A 17887-nucleotide genomic window follows, 5' to 3' on the forward strand; every position below is an offset into this window, starting at 1 on the left:
TTCTGGCCTTCTACTTTACCAATCATGGTGTCCTTTTCCCGGGACTGGTCCCTTCTGATAACGAGTCCAAATACACGAGACCAAGTCTCACCATGCTTGCTTGTTAGAAATACAAATTCTCAGCAGGTGTTCGAACTGGAACAACCCAGTTCAAGCTCCGAACAGCTCCATAGGATTTCCAAGGTTGTAATAATCTTTATGGAAGAAGCCCTCGTGGTGCAGTGGTTAAAGTGCTCCACTGCTAACCTAAAGGTGGATGGTTTGAGCCCACCAGCCATTCTGTGGAAGAAAGATGTTGCTGTAAAGATTACAGCCTTGGAAATACTATGGGGCAGTTCTACTCTGCCCTGTGGGTTACTATGAGTTGGAATCAACTTTATGGCAGTGGGTTTGGTTTGTTTGGGTTTGGTAATCTTCATCCCCCATGTGTCTGTCAGTTTGTGGTACTATGGGGGCCTGAGTGTTACTGTGATGCTGGAAGCTATGCCACTGGTATTCAGATACCAGCAGGGTCACCCATGGAGGACAGGTTTTAGCTGAGCTTCCAGACTAAGACAGACTAGGAAGAAGGACACGGCAGTCTACTTCTGAAAAGCATTAGCCAGTGAAAACCTTATAAATAGCAGCAGAACATTGTCTGATATAGTCCTTGAAGATGAGCCCCCCAGGTTGGAAGGCTCTCAGAAGATGACTGGGGAAGAGCTGCCTCCTCAAAGTAGAGTCGACCTTAATGATGTGGATGGAGTAAAGCTTTCGGGACCTTCATTTGCTGATGTGGCACAACTCAAAATGAGAAGAAACAGCTGCAAACATCCATTAATAATCAGAACCTGGAATGTACGAAGTATGAATATAGGGAAATTAGAAATCGTCAAAAATGAAATGGAATGCATAAACATCGATATCCTAGGCATTAGTGAGCTGAAATGGACTGGTATTGACCATTTTGAATTGGACAATCACATAGTCTACTATGCTGGAAATGACAACTCGAAGAGGAATGGTGTTGCATTCATCCTCAAAAAGAACGTTTCAAGATCTATCCTGAGGTACAACGCTGTCAGTGATAGGATAATATCCATACTTTTAAAAGGAAGACCAGTTAATACGACTACTATTCAAATTTACGCACCAACCACTAAAGCCAAAGATGAAGAAATTGAAGATATTTTTCAGCTTCTGCAGTCTGAAATTGATCAAACTTGCAATCTGGGTGCATTGATAATTACTGGTGATTGAAATATGAAAGTTGGAAACAAAGAAGAAGGATCAGTAGTTGGAAAATATGGCCTTGGTGATAGAAACAATGCCAGGGATGGAATGATAGAATTTTGCATGACCGATGACTTCTTCATTGCAAATATCTTTTTTCACCAACATAAACGGTGACTATACACATTTTTGGACCTCGCCAGAAGGAATACACAGGAATCAAAGTGACTACTTCTGTGGAAAGAGATGGTGGAAAAGCTCAATGTCATCAGTCAGAACAAGGCCAGGGGCCAACTGTGGAACAGACCATCAATTGCTCTTACGCAAATTCAAGTTGAAACTGAAGAAAATCAGAGCAAGTCCACAAGAGCCAAAATATGACCTGGAGTATATCCCACCTGAATTTAGAGACAATCTCAAGAATAGATTTGAAGCGTTGAGCACTAATGACTGAAGGCCAGACGAGTTGTGGAATGACATCAAGGACACCATACTCCTTCAACCACATGAAGAAAGGAAGAGGTCATTGAAAAGACAGGAAAGAAAGAAAAGACCAAAATGGATGTCAGAGGAGACTCTGAAACTTGCTATCGAACATCTAGCAGCTAAAGCAAAAGGAAGAAATGATGAAGTAAAAGAAATGAACAGAAGATTTCAAAGGGTGGCTTGAGAAGACAAAGTAAAGTATTATAATGACATTTGCAAAGAGCTGGAGATGGAAAACCAAAAGGGAAGAACACACTCGGCGTTTCTGAAGGTGAAAGAACTGAAGAAAAAATGCAAGCCACAAGTTGCAATAGTGAAGGATTCTACGGGAAATATATTAAACGACACAGGAAGCATGAAAACAAGATGGAAGAAATACACACAGTCATTATACCAAAAAGAACTGGTCGACATTCAACCATTTCAAGAGGTGGCATATGATCAGGAACCGATGGTACTGAAGGAAGAAGTCCAAGCTGCACTGAAGGCATTGGCAAAAAACAAGGCTCCAGGAATTGATGGAGTATCAATTCAGATGTTTCAACAAACAGATGCAGCGCTGGAAGTTCTCACTTGTCTATGTCTAGAAATTTGGAAGACAGCTACCTGGTCAGCTGACTGGAAGCCATCCGTATTTATGCCTATTCTCAAGAAAGGTGATCCAACTGAATGCGGAAGTTATTGAACAATGTCACTAATATCACACACATGCAAAGTTTTGCTGAAGATCATTCAAAAGCAGCTGCAGCAGTGTATCAACAGGGAACTGACAGAAATTCAGGGCGGTTTCAGAAGAGGACATGGGACCAGGGATATCATTGCTGATGTCAGATGGATCCTGGCTGAAAGCAGAGAATACCAGAAGGATGTTTACCTGTGTTTTATTGACTATGCAAAGGCATTCGACTGTGTGGATGATAACCAATTATGGATAACATTGTGAAGAATGGAAATTCCAGAGCACTTAATTGTGCTCATGAGGAATCTGTACATAGATCAAGAGGCAGTTGTTCGGACAGAACAAGGAGTGATTTAAAGTCAAGAAAGGTGTGCGTCAGGGTTGTATTCTTTCACCATACCTGTTCAATCTGTATGCTAAGCAAATAATCCAGGAACCTGGATTATATGAAGAAGAATGGGGCATCAGGATTGGAGGAAGACTCATTAACAACTTGCGTTATGCAGATAATACAACCTTGCTTGCTGAAAGTGAAGAGGACCTGAAGCACTTACTAATGAAGATCAAAGACCACAGCCTTCAGTATGGATTACACCTCAACATAAAATCCTCACCACTGGACCAAAAAGCTACTTCATGATAAACGGAGGAAGGATTGAAGTTGTCAATGATTTCATTTTACTTGCATCCACAATCAATGTCCATGGAAGCAGCATTCAAGAAATCAAAAAACACATTCCAATGGGCAAAACTGCTGCAAAGACCTCTTTAAAGTATTGAAAAAAAGCAAAGATGTCACCTTGAAGACTAAGGTGCACCTGACCCAAGCCATGGTATTTTCAATTGCATCATATGCATGTGAAACCTGGACAGTGAATAAGGAAGACCGAAGAAGAATTGATGCCTTTGAATTGTGGTGTTGGCAAAGAATATTGAATATAGCATGGACTGCCAGGAGAACGAACAAATCCATCTTGGAAGAAATACAACCAGAATGCTCCTTAGAAGCACGGATGGTTAGACTGCATCTTATATACTTTGGACGTGTTGTCAGGAGGGATCAGTCCCTGGAGAAGCACATCATGCTTCGTAAAGTACAGGGTCAACGAAAAAGAGGAAGACCCTCAACGAGATGGATTGACACAGCAGCTGCAACGGGCTCAAGCATAACAACGATTGTGAGGCTGGTGTAGGACCGGGCAGTGTTTCCTTCTGTGGTATGTAGGGTTACCAGGAGTTGGAACCGACTCAACGGCACCTAACAACAACAACAATCTTCATGAATGGGTGCTGGACTTTGTCAAATGCCTTTTCTGCCTCAGTTGATAAGATCAATTGGTTCTTGTCTTTGGTTTTATTTATGTGATGGATTACATTGTTTTTCTAATTTTGAACCATCCCTGCATACCTGGTATGAATCCCACTTGGTCATGGTGAATTATTTTTTGATATGTTGTTGAATTCTATTGGCTAGAATTTTGTTGAAGATTTTTGCATCTATGTTCATGAGGGATATTGGTCTGTAATTTTTTTTTTTTTTTTTTTGTGTTTTTTCTGGTTTTGGTATCAGGGTTATGCCGGCTTCATAGGATGAGTTTGGGAGTATTCTGTCCTTTTCCATGCTCTGGAATACCTTTAGTAGTAGTGGCGTTAACTCTTCTCTGAAGGTTTGATAGAATTCTCCAGTGAAGCCGTCAGGGCCAGGGCTTTTTTCTGTTGGGAGTTTTTCTATTACGTTTTCCATCTCTTCTTGTTATAGGTTTATTTAGTTGTTCTACCTAATTGTGTTAGTTTAGGTAGGTAGTACATGTCTAGAAATTTGCTTGTTTCCTGTAGGTTTTCAAATTTGTTGGGAGTACGAGTTTTCATAGTATTCTGTTATGATTCTTTTAATTTCAGTTGGGTCTGTTGTGATACTGCCCATCTAAGGGTTTGGTAATCTTCATGAAAGTGTACTGCCACATCTTTCTCCCATGGAGCTGCTGGTGGATTTGAACTGCCAGCCTTTTGGTTAGTGGTGAGTGCTTAACCACTGCGTCACCAGGGCTCCTTCAACCACAGACATAGGAGTTAGGATTTATAATACTTGTTTTGGGGGGATACAGGGCCGTATTTCCTAGGCTTCCTTGCATCAGAAGTGACCATGTGACAGCTGCTGCAGCCATCTTGGACGATGTGATAGTGGAGAACACGCTAAATGGAGCCTGAGTTCCTGAACGCGCATCTGCCCTGGACTGCCCACTTGGTCTTTTACATGAAAGAAAAATAAAACCCTAGCTTGGTTAAGCCACTGTTATAGTGGACTTTCTCTCATGTTGCACTTCTTTCAACAGATTCCCTGGTGCCCCAATAAATATTCTTTTGAGGGACAGGAATAGGGACAAAGCAGGGGCTGGAGCAGCACGGGCCTGAGCTGTGTGTGCCTGTAGACATCAGCTGTAAGGGACATAGGGTTTGCCAAGATTTTGTACAATCTCTGCCTCTTCCTCTTGTAGGGTGTAGGTGAGGCGGGGTAGTCTTGCCGGCTCTTGAGTTTGCATTTTATATGCAGAGCTCCAAAAGGCTGGCTCTGTTGGCATCCCTGGGTGGTGCAGTTAAGCACTTGGCTACTAACCAAGAGGTTGGTGGTTGGGCCCTGACAAGGAACACAACAGAGAATCCTAGACGGAGCAGGAGAAAAGTGTGGAGCAGAACTCAAATTCATGTAAAAAGACCAGACTTCATGGTCTGACAAACATTGGAGGAACCCCTGAAACTATGGCCCCTGGACACTCTGTTAACCCAGAACTAAAACCATTCATGGAGCCCACTCTTCAGACAAGGATTAGACAGGAAAACAAAATGAAAATAATGCTTGTGAGAAGTGTGTTTCAATCAGATACAGGAGACCAAATGGGTGGCTCCTGTCCGGAGACAGGATGAGAAGGCATGAAGGGACAGGAACTGGCTGAATGGACACAGGGAACCCAGGGTGGAAGGTGGACAGTGCTGTCACATTGCAGGGATTGCAACTAACGTCACAAAACAATATGTGTAGAAATTTTTGTGTGAGAAGTTAACTTGAGCTGTAAGCTTTCACTTAAAGCACACAAAAAGAAAAAAGGAAATAAAAAAGGGTTAGCCATTGGAATCCACTTAGACGGGCTTGAGCAAAAAGTTTACTTTTTTACTTCTCCAAGGTCACAACCATTGAAAAACTGGCCCACACAGGGGGTCAGCATGGCAGCACATGAACAGGTTTTTTGGTTTCTCTGTGCTCCTCACCTGCCCCTCCCCTGGAGAGAAGTGCCTTAATCTGATTGGTGAGTTTGGAATAATAACCAGGTGGGTTAGCCCAGCCACTCCTTCTCCCTTGTCTCTTGGAAACCAGGCTATAGGTGGGGCTACATACATTCTGCTCTGCTCCTCCATGCCACCTTTACAGACACAGACCGCCATGCAGAAAGGCCTCAGTGTCCAACAGGGCTACCTGGGCAGGTGGGAGTGTCCAATTCTGTGATGGTTAAGGTTGTGCGTCAGCTTGGCTGGGCCATGATTCTCAGTGGTTTGGCAGTTATGTAATGAAGTAATCATCTCCACGATGAGATCTGATATAATCACCTCCATGATGAGATATGCTATCAGCGGCCAATGAACCGAAAGGGTGTTTCCTTGGGGATGTGGCATGTATTCAACACACAGACTTTCTGGCAAAGCTCACTCACTGGCTTTTGCTTTGCTTTGAATCCTGCATCTGGCTCACCATCATCTGACCTTCAGTTCTTGGGACTTGAGTCAGCATCCTGCCATCTGACCTGTGGATCTTGGGTTCATTAGCCCCTGCGGCTACGTGAGTCAGGAGAAGCCTCCAGCCTGATGCCTGACCCATGAACTTGGGACTCTACAGCCTCTACAACCATGTGAGCCATTTCCTGACATGAATCTCTTTCTCTCTCTCTCTCTATACACTTCACTGGTTTTGCTTCTCTAGAGAACTCAGCCTATGGATTGAATTGTATTCTGCCAAAAAATATGTGTCAACTTAGCTAGTCCGCGATTCCCAGTATTTTGTCATTTGATGTGATTTTCCCATGTGCCGTAAATCCTACTAGCACTGGTGGCACAGTTGTTAAGCAATGGGCTGCTAACCAAAAGGCTGACAATTCAAATCCACCAACTGCTCCTGGAAACCCCGTGGGACAGTTCTACTCTGTCCTATAGGGTCACTGTGAGCTGGAATCAACTCAACGTCAATGGGTATCTACACGTATGTGTCTTAGTTACCCAGTGTTGCTATGACAGAAACACCACGTGTGGATGGCTTTAACAAACAGAAATTTATTCTTTCATAGTCTAGTAGGCTAGATGTCTGAATTCAGGGTGCCAGCTCCAGGGGAGGGATTTTTCTCTGTTGGCTCTGGGGGAAGGTCCTTGTCATCAATCTTCCCCCAGTCTAGAAGCTTTTCCATGCAGGAACCCTAGGTCCAAAGGATGTGCTCTGCTCCGGACTTGCTTTCTTGGTTGTATGAGGTCTGGTGTCTCTCCGCTCATTTCTCTCTTCTGTATCTCAAGAGACTGGCTTAAGACGCAATCTAATCAGGTTGAGTCCTAACTCATTAACATAACTCTAATCCTGTCTCATTAACACCATAGAGGTAGGATCCACAACACATAAGAAAATCATATCAGGTGACAAGATGGTGGACAATCACACAATATTGAGAGTCACGGCTCAGCCAAGTTGACATTTTTGGGAGACACAATTCAATTCATGACATTCCACTCTTTGGCCCCCAAAATTCTGCCCTTGCCACATGTAAAACATATTCGCGTCATACGTATGTATGATGTTAATGGGGTGGGATTAGCAGCAGTTATATTAATGAGGCAGGACTCAATCTACAAGATTACATTGTCTCTTAAGCCAATCTCTTTTGAGATAGAAGAGAAAAAAGCTAGCAGAGAGACATGGGAACTTTATACCACTGAGAAACAAGGGTTAGGAGAACAGCACAACCTTTCGACTGGAGCTCCTGTGCTGAAAAGCTCCCTGACCAGGGAAGATTGATGACAAGGACCTTCCCCCAGAGCTGACAGACAGAGATAGTCTTCCCCTGGAGCTGGCACCCTGAATTCAGACTTCTAGCCTCCTAGATTGTGAGAGAATAAATTGTCTTTGTTAAAGCTATCCACTTGTGGTATTTCTGTTAGAACAGCACTAGATGACTAAGACAGATACCCTGCAATAGCAACGGCGTCGTAATCTTACTCTTTTGTTTCTCTGCTGGTTTAGAGCTCAGGCTGGAAAATAGAGAAGCTGTTTACTGGCCCTGAAACCCCCAACACCAGCTGTCACTTCTGACTTCCTGGGGATGCAGGAGCCAGATGGGGGTACCAGAGGCACAGGAGACTGCAGAAGGCCCCCTCACCGCTCCCCAGAGCTGCTGCCCCCAGAAGCACCACAGGCCACAGTAGTCTTGGCTCAAGATGTCGACCATGTTTCTGGAGGCCAACACCACCCCAGGGGACAGCCCTTTCTGGTCTGATCTCCTGGGCAGGGACCCGGCTTGAGCCACAGGAGTCTTCACAGGTGTGTGGGACCTGGCCACGTGTGTGTGCAGGGGACATTCGTGGGGCCCATAGGGCATGGTGAGGGTCTGTGCGAGGTAGGGAGGGCCAGGCTGGGGCAGCAGGAGGTGCTGAGGGCTGTGTTCCTGGATTCTCTCTCTGGACCTTCTGAACCCCCACTGGGTCTCTCCTAGCTGTGCTGATCTGTAAAAGACACAGGGAGGCAGCTGGGATCACATGGACCCCAGAGTTAGGGGTTCCAGTACCAATTTTTCTGTGGCAAGAAGAAAAGCAGAAAGCGGACCCAGGTCTGAATCAGTCCTGTTGGTGCTTGACACAGAGCCCCACCCCCCAGCTGGTCTTCTTGGGGTGTCCGTAATGGCTACGTGACCCTGCCTGTACTCTGTACCCCACCCCCTCTGGGTCTGCCTCCTTCTACTCTGTTGTCCATTAAGGGGCAAGGTCCAGCTTGGGGCTCCTGGGCACCGGAGCCTCAGGTGCTAATCCCCACTCCCCCGGCCATCTCACCTGTGCCTGCATCTTTGGGGAGCTGCCCTGTCTCCAGGAAGAGCCAGAGGTTGCTGCATTTCTGGGTCTCCACTCGTGTCACCGCGTAGCTGGCCACTGAGCCTGTGACTGAGAGAGGTTGGGGGCAGGTGGAGACAAGTAGAGACAGGTGAGAACAGGCGGCGGCAAGTAGGGGTAGGTGAGAGCAGGTGGGGGCACATAGAGATAGATGGGAGCAATTGGGAACAGGTGGGAGCAGGTGAGGGTAGGTGGGAGCAGGTGGGGTCGGGTGGGGGCAAATAGAGACAGCTGGGAGCAGGTAGGGGCAGGTGGAGACAGTAGGAGTGGGGACAGTTGGGGGCAGGCAGGCTGGAGGCCTCAGCCTGGGCACAGACTACTTCTGCAGACAGTGGTGGGTGGGCTCAAGCACTAAGACTGGGGACCCATCCCTGGAGGGTAGGGATGCCCCAACAACAGCCCTCCACCCCGAGGAGAACCCACCCCCGCTGAAGAGCCAGAGTCACCACTGGCAAGTCGGGTGCCGTCCAGGGGCCCCAGGCACCGGCCGTCGGGTACCCACCCACGGCCACCAGCACGGTCCACCGCAAGGGGCACGCAAACTTCCTGTGTATAAGCATCTGCAGGCCGAAGGCTGCACCGGTGCCTGCCAAGACCAAGGCCCCGTCAGCCAGCCGCCTCCGGCTCGGGACCCTGGTGCTCGGGACCCTGGTGCGGTCTGAGGGCACCCGTCGGCCCCCCGTACAACCCGGTTCCACCCTGCGGCCAGGTGACTTGGCGCCACCTCCTGGGAAGTCAGGGTAAGGCAGGAGGGCGAGGCCGCTCCACTCCCCCGACACCTGGACCCAGCGTACCTGTGACAAAGGTGAGAACGCCCTTTACGAAGGCCTTTGACTGGCACACAGCATACTCCCCGAGTCCCTGGGGGTGTGGAGGGGGAAGGCTCAGGTCCCCGATCCCTCTTCCTTCACCGCCCCTTGTCCCTCCTTTGGGCACGTTCTGGCCGTGGGGGGCGAGGACTTGCCGCAGTGACACCTTGGGGCTGGGATACCTTCCCCTCCCCCTATACCCACCAAGGACACCCGACCCTACAGCAAGAGGGTTTCCCTTCCCTCCCTCCTCCCCGACGGGGGCACCCCACCGCCCGCACACCCAGCCTCCCGCCCAGCTCAGCGTCTGAGGCCCGGGGCCCGTGGGCTAGCTCGGCTCTCTCACCGGGTGCTTGGCGGCCACGGCGTCGTCCACCCTGGACAGCCCCAGAGTCACCATGGCTGGCGGCGCGCGGGGAGCAGGAGGGCCAGCGTAAAGCCAGCGGAGAGGGCTGGGGCGGCGGGAGGGCGGAGCCGGGGTGGAGCCTGCGCAGTGTCAACGGAGAGGTCGGAGAAGGGAGGGGGCGGAGCCGGGGCGGAGCCTGCGCAGTGTCAACGGAGAGGTCGGAGAAGGGAGGGGGCGGAGCCGGGGCGGAGCCTGCGCAGTGTCAACGGAGAGGTCGGAGAAGGGAAGAGGGGGCGGAGCCTGCGCAGTGTCAACGGAGAGGTCGGAGAAGGGAGGAGGGGGCGGAGCCGGGGCGGAGCCTGCGCAGTGTCAACGGAGAGGTCGGAGAAGGGAGGAGGGGGCAGAGCCTGGTATGGTCCCGACCCTGTAGATGGGTGGTATGAGAGGGGGCGGGGCCTGATCTGAGGGGCGGAGCTTATGGGTGGGGCGGCCTCAGTTACCGCCCCATTCCACTCTTCCCAGAAAAGGAGGCACTTAGCTTTATTACCTGAATGCAGAGGCATAGCTTTCAGCTTCACAGTAACACACAAGCGCCCACAGTAGGACAAACTGACAGAACTGATGAAAAAATTCAAGCCTCGAGTTGCAATAGTGAAGGATCCCGTGGGGAAAATGTTAAATGACGCAGGAAGCATCAAAAGAAGATGGACGGAATACACAAAGTCATTCTACCAAAAAGAATGGGTCGATATTCAGCCATTTCAAGAGGTGGCATACGATCAGGAACCGACGGTACTGAAGGAAGAAGTCCAAGCTGCTCTGAAGGCACTGCCGAAAAGTAAGGCTCCAGGAACTGATGGAATATCAACTGAGATGTTTCAACAAACAGATGCAGCGCTGGAGGTGCTCACTCGTCTATGCCAAGAAATATGGAAGACAGCTTCCTGGCCAACTGACTGGAAGAGATCCATATTTATGCCTATTCCCAAGAAAGGTGATCCAACCAAATGTGGAAATTATAGAACAATATCATTAATATCACACGTAAGCAAAATCTTACTGAAGATCATTCAAATACGGCTGCAACAGTATATCAACAGGGAACTGCCAGAAATTCAGGTTGGTTTCAGAAGAGGACGTGGAACCAAGGATATCATTGCTGATATCAGATGGATCCTGGCTGAAAGCAGAGAATAGCAGAAGGATGTTTACCTGTGTTTTATTGACTATGCAAAGGCATTCGACTGTGTGGATCATAACAAACTATGGATAACACTGGGAAGAATGGGAATTCCAGAACACTTAATTGTGCTCATGAGGAACCTTTACATAGATCAAGAGGCAGGTGTTCGAACAGAACAAGGAGACTGATGGGTTTAAAGTCAGGAAAGGTGTGTGTCAGGGTTGTATTCTTTCACCATACCTATTCAATCTGTGTGCTGAGCAAATAACATGAGAAACTGGATTATATAAAGAAGAACGGGACATCAGGATTGGAGGAAGACTCATTAACAACTTGCGTTATGCAGATGACACAACCTTGCTTGCTGAAAGTGAAGAGGACTCGAAGTGCTTATTAATGAAGATCAAGGACCACAGCCTTCAGTATGGATTACACCTCAACATAAAGAAAAAAATCCTCACAACTGGGCCAATAAACAAAGTCATGATCAAGGGAGAAAAAATTGAAGTTGTCTAGGATTTCATTTTACTTGGATCCATAATCAATGGCCATGGAAGCAGCAGTCAAGATATCAAAAAACGCATTGCATTGGCTAAACCTGCTGCAAAGGACCTCTTTAAACTGTTGAAGAGCAAAGGTGTCACCTTGAAGACTAAGGTGCGCCTGACCCAAGCCATGATATTTTCAAACGCATCATATGCATGTGAAAGCTGGGCAATGAATAAGGAAGACTGAAGAAGAATTGACGCCTTTGAATTGTGGTGCTGGCGAAGAATATTGAATATACCGTGGACTGCCAAAAGAACGAACAAATCTGTCTTAGAAGAAGTACAGCCGGAATGCTCTTTAGAAGCAAGGATGGCGAGACTGCGTCTCACACACTTTGGACGTGTTGTCAGGAGGGATCAGTCCTTGGAGAAGGACATCATGCTTGGCAGAGTACAGGGTCAGCGGAAAAGAGGAAGACCTTCAACAAGGTGGATTGACACAGTGGCTGCAACAATGAGCTCAAGCATAACAACGATTGTAAGGTTGGCTCAGGACCGGGCAGTGTTTCGTTCTGTTGTGCATAGGGTCGCTATGCGTTGGAGCCAACTCGACGGCACCTAACAACAGCAACCGTTCTTATCATGGGAGGGGACTTGCACACAGGCACAATACTCATTTGTTTAAGGACCACAGCAAGGAATTAAATCTCTTGAAAATGACCATGGAGGCCGCGATTAATTTCTTTTAGCAAATTAGTACTGGGCATATTATGCCCTTGCTTGGAACCGGCTCTGAGCTAGGGGCCAGGTAGGCGGAGGAGGAGTACGTGCCGTCCCTGAACCTGTTGATCCCAGGGAGTGGTCCTGGGCACCCTACCTGGTGGGGGACAGTGGCTTGGGGCACAGGCTAGGGCAGCGTCTGGGGCAGGGGCGAGGCCCTGCTGGCCATAGAGCTGCTGGGGGCTTGCTGCTCCAGGTGAGGCTGCAGGGGGACAGCACACGCCCTGCTGCCAGGTCCCTGTTTTCTTGGCCACTCCCCTACCTTGGCTCCACCAAGCGCGGCCGCAGGAAGCCCTCCTGTCCTCGGCTCCGAGGCGCCCTCGCCGTCCAGCAGCCGCCATCGGCGCCCATGCCTCAGAGCTCCTTACAGTCGGCAATCGGGGAGGCGGATGGTGTGCCAGCCAGTCAGGGCACCACGCACGCCAGCACATCCTTGCACCGGCAGGGAGGGCCTGGGGTGCGCTGGCTTGGGGAAGGGTCCCCCTGCACCTGGCCCTAAGGGTCCAGCCTCCAGCTAACAGTCATGTGGGGCAAAAGTAGAGGCCAGGGTGGGCTGAGCCCTGGGGTTCAGGTGGGGAGCTGGGGTAATTCACCTTTCTGACACATCACATCCTGCAGTTCCTTCTCACCTGGGCAGGAGAGCTGGTGACTTTCTCTCTGTCCGACCCTCCACAGCCGCAGATGGCACCATGGCATGAATGCCCCTGGGAAGGTTAAGGTTGTGTGTCAGTTTGGCTGGACCATGATTTTCAGTGGTTTGGTAGTTATGTAATGATGTAATTTGGCAGTTACGCAATGATGTAATCATCCTCCATGAGGTGCTCTGATTATGATCAGCCAATCAGTTGTAAGGGGAGTTTCCTCAGGGATGTGGCCTGCATCCAATATATATGGACGCTCTGGCAAAGCTCGCTTGCTTGTTCTGAATCCTGCATCTGGCTCGTCATCATCTGACCTCCAGTTCTTGGCAGTTGAGTCAGTGGTCTGGTGTATTGCCTGTTGATCTTGACAGTCATCAGTCTTCATGGCCTGTGAGCCAGCAGCCTGCTGTCTTACCTGCTGACCTTGGGTTTGTCAGCCCTTGCAGCTACCTGAGTCAAGAGAAGCCTCCAGCCTGACGCCGGACCCACAAACTTGGGCCTTGTCAGCCTCTACTACTCTACAACTCAACAAGGTGGATTGACACAGTGACTGCAACAATGAGCTCAAGCATAACAACGATTGTAAGGATGGCTCGGGACTGAGCAGTGTTTAGTTCTCTTGTGCATAGGGTTGCTATGACTCAGAACTGACTTGACGGCACCTAACAACAACACAACTGCGTGAGCCATTTCCTTGAGATAATCTCTGTATATATACATATATGTGCTTCATTGGTTTTCCTTATCTAGAGAAGGACATCATGTTTGGTAAAGTAGCCCAACCAAAAAAAAAAAAAAAAAACCCAGTAAAGTAGAGGGTCACCACAAAAGAGGAAGACCCTCAACGAGATGAATTGACATGGTGGCTGCAACAATGGGCTCAAGCATAACAACGATTGTAAGGATGGTGCGGGACCAGGCAGTGTTTCACCCTGTTGTACATAGGGTTGCTGTGAGTCAGAACTGACTTGATGGCACCTAACGACAACAGAGAACCCAGCCCAAGACAGCCCTATAGCCCTCCCTTGCATGATGAGTGCACCACCCACCCCCACACTGGTTGCTTGGCCCTGTCAGCACCTGTTCTCCCCCTGCCACTGCCTGCTCCAGGGATCCCCTCCAGAGCTGCGGATTGGGCTGGGCTGAGTGCTCCCTTCAGGGCCTCCTTGGCCATGGGTCCTTCCTGCTCTCCTGTTTCACAGCCCAAGTCCCTGGGGCCCCCATGAGGAAACGAACTTGTGGCCTTCCAGGGGTCCCGGATTGGAGTGGTACTCACCCAGCATGCTGCATCGCCCTTGCCACTGTTCTCCCCTGCAGAGAACATGGTGCTAGTCTGGTCATGTGGCACCTCCCCCTCATATTAGGCTGGGTTCTGTAGAGAAGCAAAAGCAGTAAAGTGTATAAATATATATACTCATATCAAGGAAATGGCTCACAAGGTTGTGGAGGCTGGAACATCCCAAGTCCCTGGGTCAGGAATCATGCTGGAGGCTTCTCCTGATTCACATAGCTGCAGGGACTGACAAACTCAAGATCGATAGGTCAGACGACAAGGCTTTGGCTCACAGGCTTCAAAGACTGATGAATGCCAAGATTGGCACCAAGATGGCAGGTAAGCTCCTAGCTCAAGTCCCAAGAACTGGAGGTCAGGTGAACAGGAGCCAGCCGCAGAATCCAGAGTGAGCAAAAGCCCACAAGCCTTGCCAGAAAGTCCACCTATTTTGGACACTGGCCACACTCCCAAGGAAACTCCCTTTCAACTGAGTGGCTGCTTATAACAGATCCCATCATGAAAGTGATCACATTATATCAGATCTCATCATGGAGGTGATCACATCATCACATAACTGCCAGACTACATCAGAACTGCTGACCACTGAGGATCATGGCCCAGCCAAGTTGACACACAACCTTAACAATCACTCCCCCCTGTCCACCAGGGACACACAGCCCCCTCTAGGCCATAGGCCCCAGAACTGACATGGGAGGAGGCCTGGGCGGGGCTGGGCTGCAGCCCCTTCCTGTCTGTGCCTCTGGTGCCTTAGAAGTTCTGGGCTGTGTTGCTGGGAGACCCCTTCACATGGACTAGGTCGGGGGGTCCAGAGACCATCTCCTTCTCTGTCCTCAAGGCTCCCTTTGGAGCAGACAATACCTCTACTTGAGACCTCTCCCCTGAGCTGTCTCTCCTGGCCCCTCTGTACCCCAGGGGGTGGCCTTGGCCACAGCCTCCCCTCTGACTCCAGGGTTGCCCATAGCCCCTGGCGCTCATGTGGGCAGAAGGGGGCTCTCCCGGTGCAGGCCCTGCCAGGAGGGGGCACCTAGCTCCTGGGGAGGGGCCACCTCCACCTCCTCTCCTCTGAAGAACGTGTGAGGTGTGTGTGTGTGTGCGAGGATGTAAACATGTCTGTGTGAGTGTGATGGTGTGCACATGTGCGTGCGTCTGCATGTGTGTACGTGTGCACACGTGTGCGAGTGCACTGTGCGTGCATGCATGTGTTCATGCGTGTGTGCAGGGGTGGTGGGAGGGGGCCCATGCACCCTGATTATTGGGACACGGAGGGACAGAGCTGGCCAGGCCTGGGTGGAGGAGGGGCTGGAAGATGGGGTGCGAGGGACAGCCAGCTCTGCTCCCCCACCTCCCGCCAGGCCCTGGGACACATGGGCAGACCGGCAGACAGACTGACGGGGGCCTGGCTGGCCCCATCTTCCTGGGCTGCCTGCGGCACCTCGCTTTCCTGTAAACACAAGCACCCACTTGACCCTGCCCACTGGGTGGGGTAGGGAGGGCTAACCAGGGCGCAGGGACCCACAGCCCATCACCTAGTTCAAGTGGACAGGTGAAGCCTCAGGGCGAGTGGAGGGGGAGGGTTTCCCACATTTCACACCAGCGGGCCAGGAAGAGCAGGGCAGCCTTGGAGGACGACGCCCTTATCCTGGGCCCCCACATCCACCATCTTCACCTCTGCACACAAAGGTGGGGCTGCAGGTTGCCCCCCCCACTTTATGAAGGTTGTCTTGTGTCAGCCCACAGCCCAGGAGGTTTCCACCAGGACCAGCCTCTCGTCCTTCCCGGTGCTGCCTCCCACTGCTCGGGCTGGAGGGTGTGTGTGTGCATACGTGTCTGTGCACGTGTGCCTGTGTGAGTGTGCACTTGTGTGTATGCACATATGTACATGTGGGCATGTGCACATATGTACAGGCATGTTCACATTTGTGTGGGTATCTGTATGTGCCTATGTGGGTGTGTGCATTTGTGTGCGTGCGTGCGTGTGTGTGTGTGTGTCTGTGTATGTGTGGAGTGGTCAGCAGAGCTCCAGGTTTTCTGGGCCAGGCCCCGTAGCCCTGGCACCCTGCCCACCAGCTGTATGGCCTTTGCAGGCTCTCTGTTCCCTCAGCCTCAACTTGCTCCTTGCTCTGGGACAATGACAGCTCCCACCCAGCCGGCTGTGCCGGACAGAGGCCTGGGCCAAGATTGTAGTGCTGCCAGCCATTGCTAGGAGCTTTTGCATAGGGCAGGAGGCCCTCACAAAGCTGCCCATCAATGCTCCCAGGGTATATGGCTTCCAGAAAAAGCCCTACTGGCAAGGCGTAGTCAGGGGCACGCTGCGTGGTGGTCCCTGGGGCTCTGCTCACCCTGCTGCTCAGCCTCCCCGCCCCCAGCTCCTGGGTGGCCTGAGTGACCCTCCCGTTGTGGTCACCCAGCCTGAACACGTTCTTCCACCTCCAGCGGCCCTCTCCCCGGAACAAGCCTTGCAGCCCCACAGGCCCCTCTCGCCCAGGGCCAGAGGGGAGAAGAGGATGAGGTGAGCTGTGAGGGTCCACAGGGCAGACCACCCAATTGCTGCATGTTCCCTGCTCCCTGCACCAGATCTGCACCCTCCTTGGCACTCTGGCTCCCTGATGAGGTACGTGGCCCCGCTCAGAGGGGGCAAGGTGGGCTGCATCTGGCCTGCCTACCCCCACTGCAAGCCTTTCTTCCCAGAAATGTGGCCCACACGCCACATCCTCCAACTCAGCGCCCCCTTCTGACAGGTGGGCACCCCCACCCGCCCCACCGGATCTCTCCCAGAGTCACTTGCACATGTGCTGACCTTGGCTGGGACTGTCAGTGCTCAGGGCAGGAGGCCTGGGTCTCCGCTTCCCCATCTGTCAGCAGAGTAACAGCGTAGCCTGTCTCACGGGCGGATGGAGGAGCTGGTGCTGGGCATCCAGGTGTGGCCATGTCTGCCCAGCAGATGGGTCGTGTCAGCCCAGGCCAGCCACACACAGGGGAGCCGGCACCTTCACCCTGATTCGGGCAGCTCCTGCAGCTCCTCTGCCTCCTGGTGCTGCCTGAGGTGGAAGGTTCCAGAATGCTGGGATTGGGCATTCCCAGCCCCCTGGACAGGGAGCCCATCAGAACCCATCTGCTTGGAAGGAGCCCAGGCCGCTTGGGCAGGAAGCTTGGAGGGGCCTAAGGTTTCTGTGTCGGAGATTACAGGGGAGAGGGAGGGTGCTGCGGCCAGGTGGACCTTGGGCCCTGCCCATCAGTGTCAGCTCTGGGGTCCTGGCCCCACAGGGCCTGCAAGGGCTTAAATGAAGCTCAGAGCGTGGGGGGTTTCTCGATGCAGAGGAGAAGACTGTGGGCCTGGGGGCTTCTGATCAACTTGAAGGAGCTTCCAGCACTCCAGGCCCCTGGCCAGCTGACCCAGAGGCTGACAGGGACCGGCCTGTTATAGGAGGGTGATGGCCTTCACACGAGACCCTTAACCTCATCCCACATGTGCTGAGTGATTCCTGACCCACAGGGCTCACACCTATGCCCAGCACACCTGTGTCAGCACACCTGTGCCCACTGCACCTGTGCTCACTTGTCACGGATTGAATTATGTCCCCCCAAAAATGTGTGTTATCAATTGGGCTGAGTCATGATTCCTGGTATTGTGTGATCTTCCTACATGTTGTAAATCCTGCCTCTGTGATGTCAATGGGAAACCCTGGTGGCGTAGTGGTTAACTGCTACGGCTGCTAATCAAAGTGTCGGCAGTTCGAATCCACCAGGCGCTCCTTGGAAACTCTGAGGGACAGTTCTACCCTGTCCTATAGGGTTGCTGAGTCGGAATCAACTCGATGGCACTGGGTTTATGATGTT

General features: G+C 51.0%; 1 protein-coding gene across 3 annotated transcripts; it reads right to left on the bottom strand.

Annotated features, from left to right (window-relative positions):
- Positions 1–5212: 5212 nt before the first annotated feature.
- Positions 5213–9805, bottom strand: TMEM141 (transmembrane protein 141). Of its 3 annotated transcripts, none has more exons than XM_049896633.1 (5): positions 9665–9803; positions 9304–9370; positions 9012–9095; positions 8453–8560; positions 5215–8151 (listed from the first exon to the last, which is right to left on the bottom strand). In XM_049896633.1, the coding sequence occupies exons 1-5, from the start codon at positions 9716–9718 to the stop codon at positions 7709–7711; spliced, it is 756 nt and encodes a 251-aa protein (XP_049752590.1). In that variant the 5' UTR covers positions 9719–9803; the 3' UTR covers positions 5215–7708. The 3 variants fall into 3 exon arrangements, with proteins under 3 accessions (XP_049752592.1, XP_049752590.1, XP_049752593.1); XM_049896636.1 differs by having other exon boundaries at positions 8020–8128; positions 9665–9801; XM_049896635.1 differs by lacking the exon at positions 9012–9095 and having other exon boundaries at positions 5213–8151; positions 9665–9805.
- Positions 9806–17887: the final 8082 nt, after the last annotated feature.

The sequence above is a fragment of the Elephas maximus genome, chromosome 9 (genome assembly GCF_024166365.1).
Source record: "Elephas maximus indicus isolate mEleMax1 chromosome 9, mEleMax1 primary haplotype, whole genome shotgun sequence".
NCBI classification, from domain to species: domain Eukaryota; kingdom Metazoa; phylum Chordata; class Mammalia; order Proboscidea; family Elephantidae; genus Elephas; species Elephas maximus.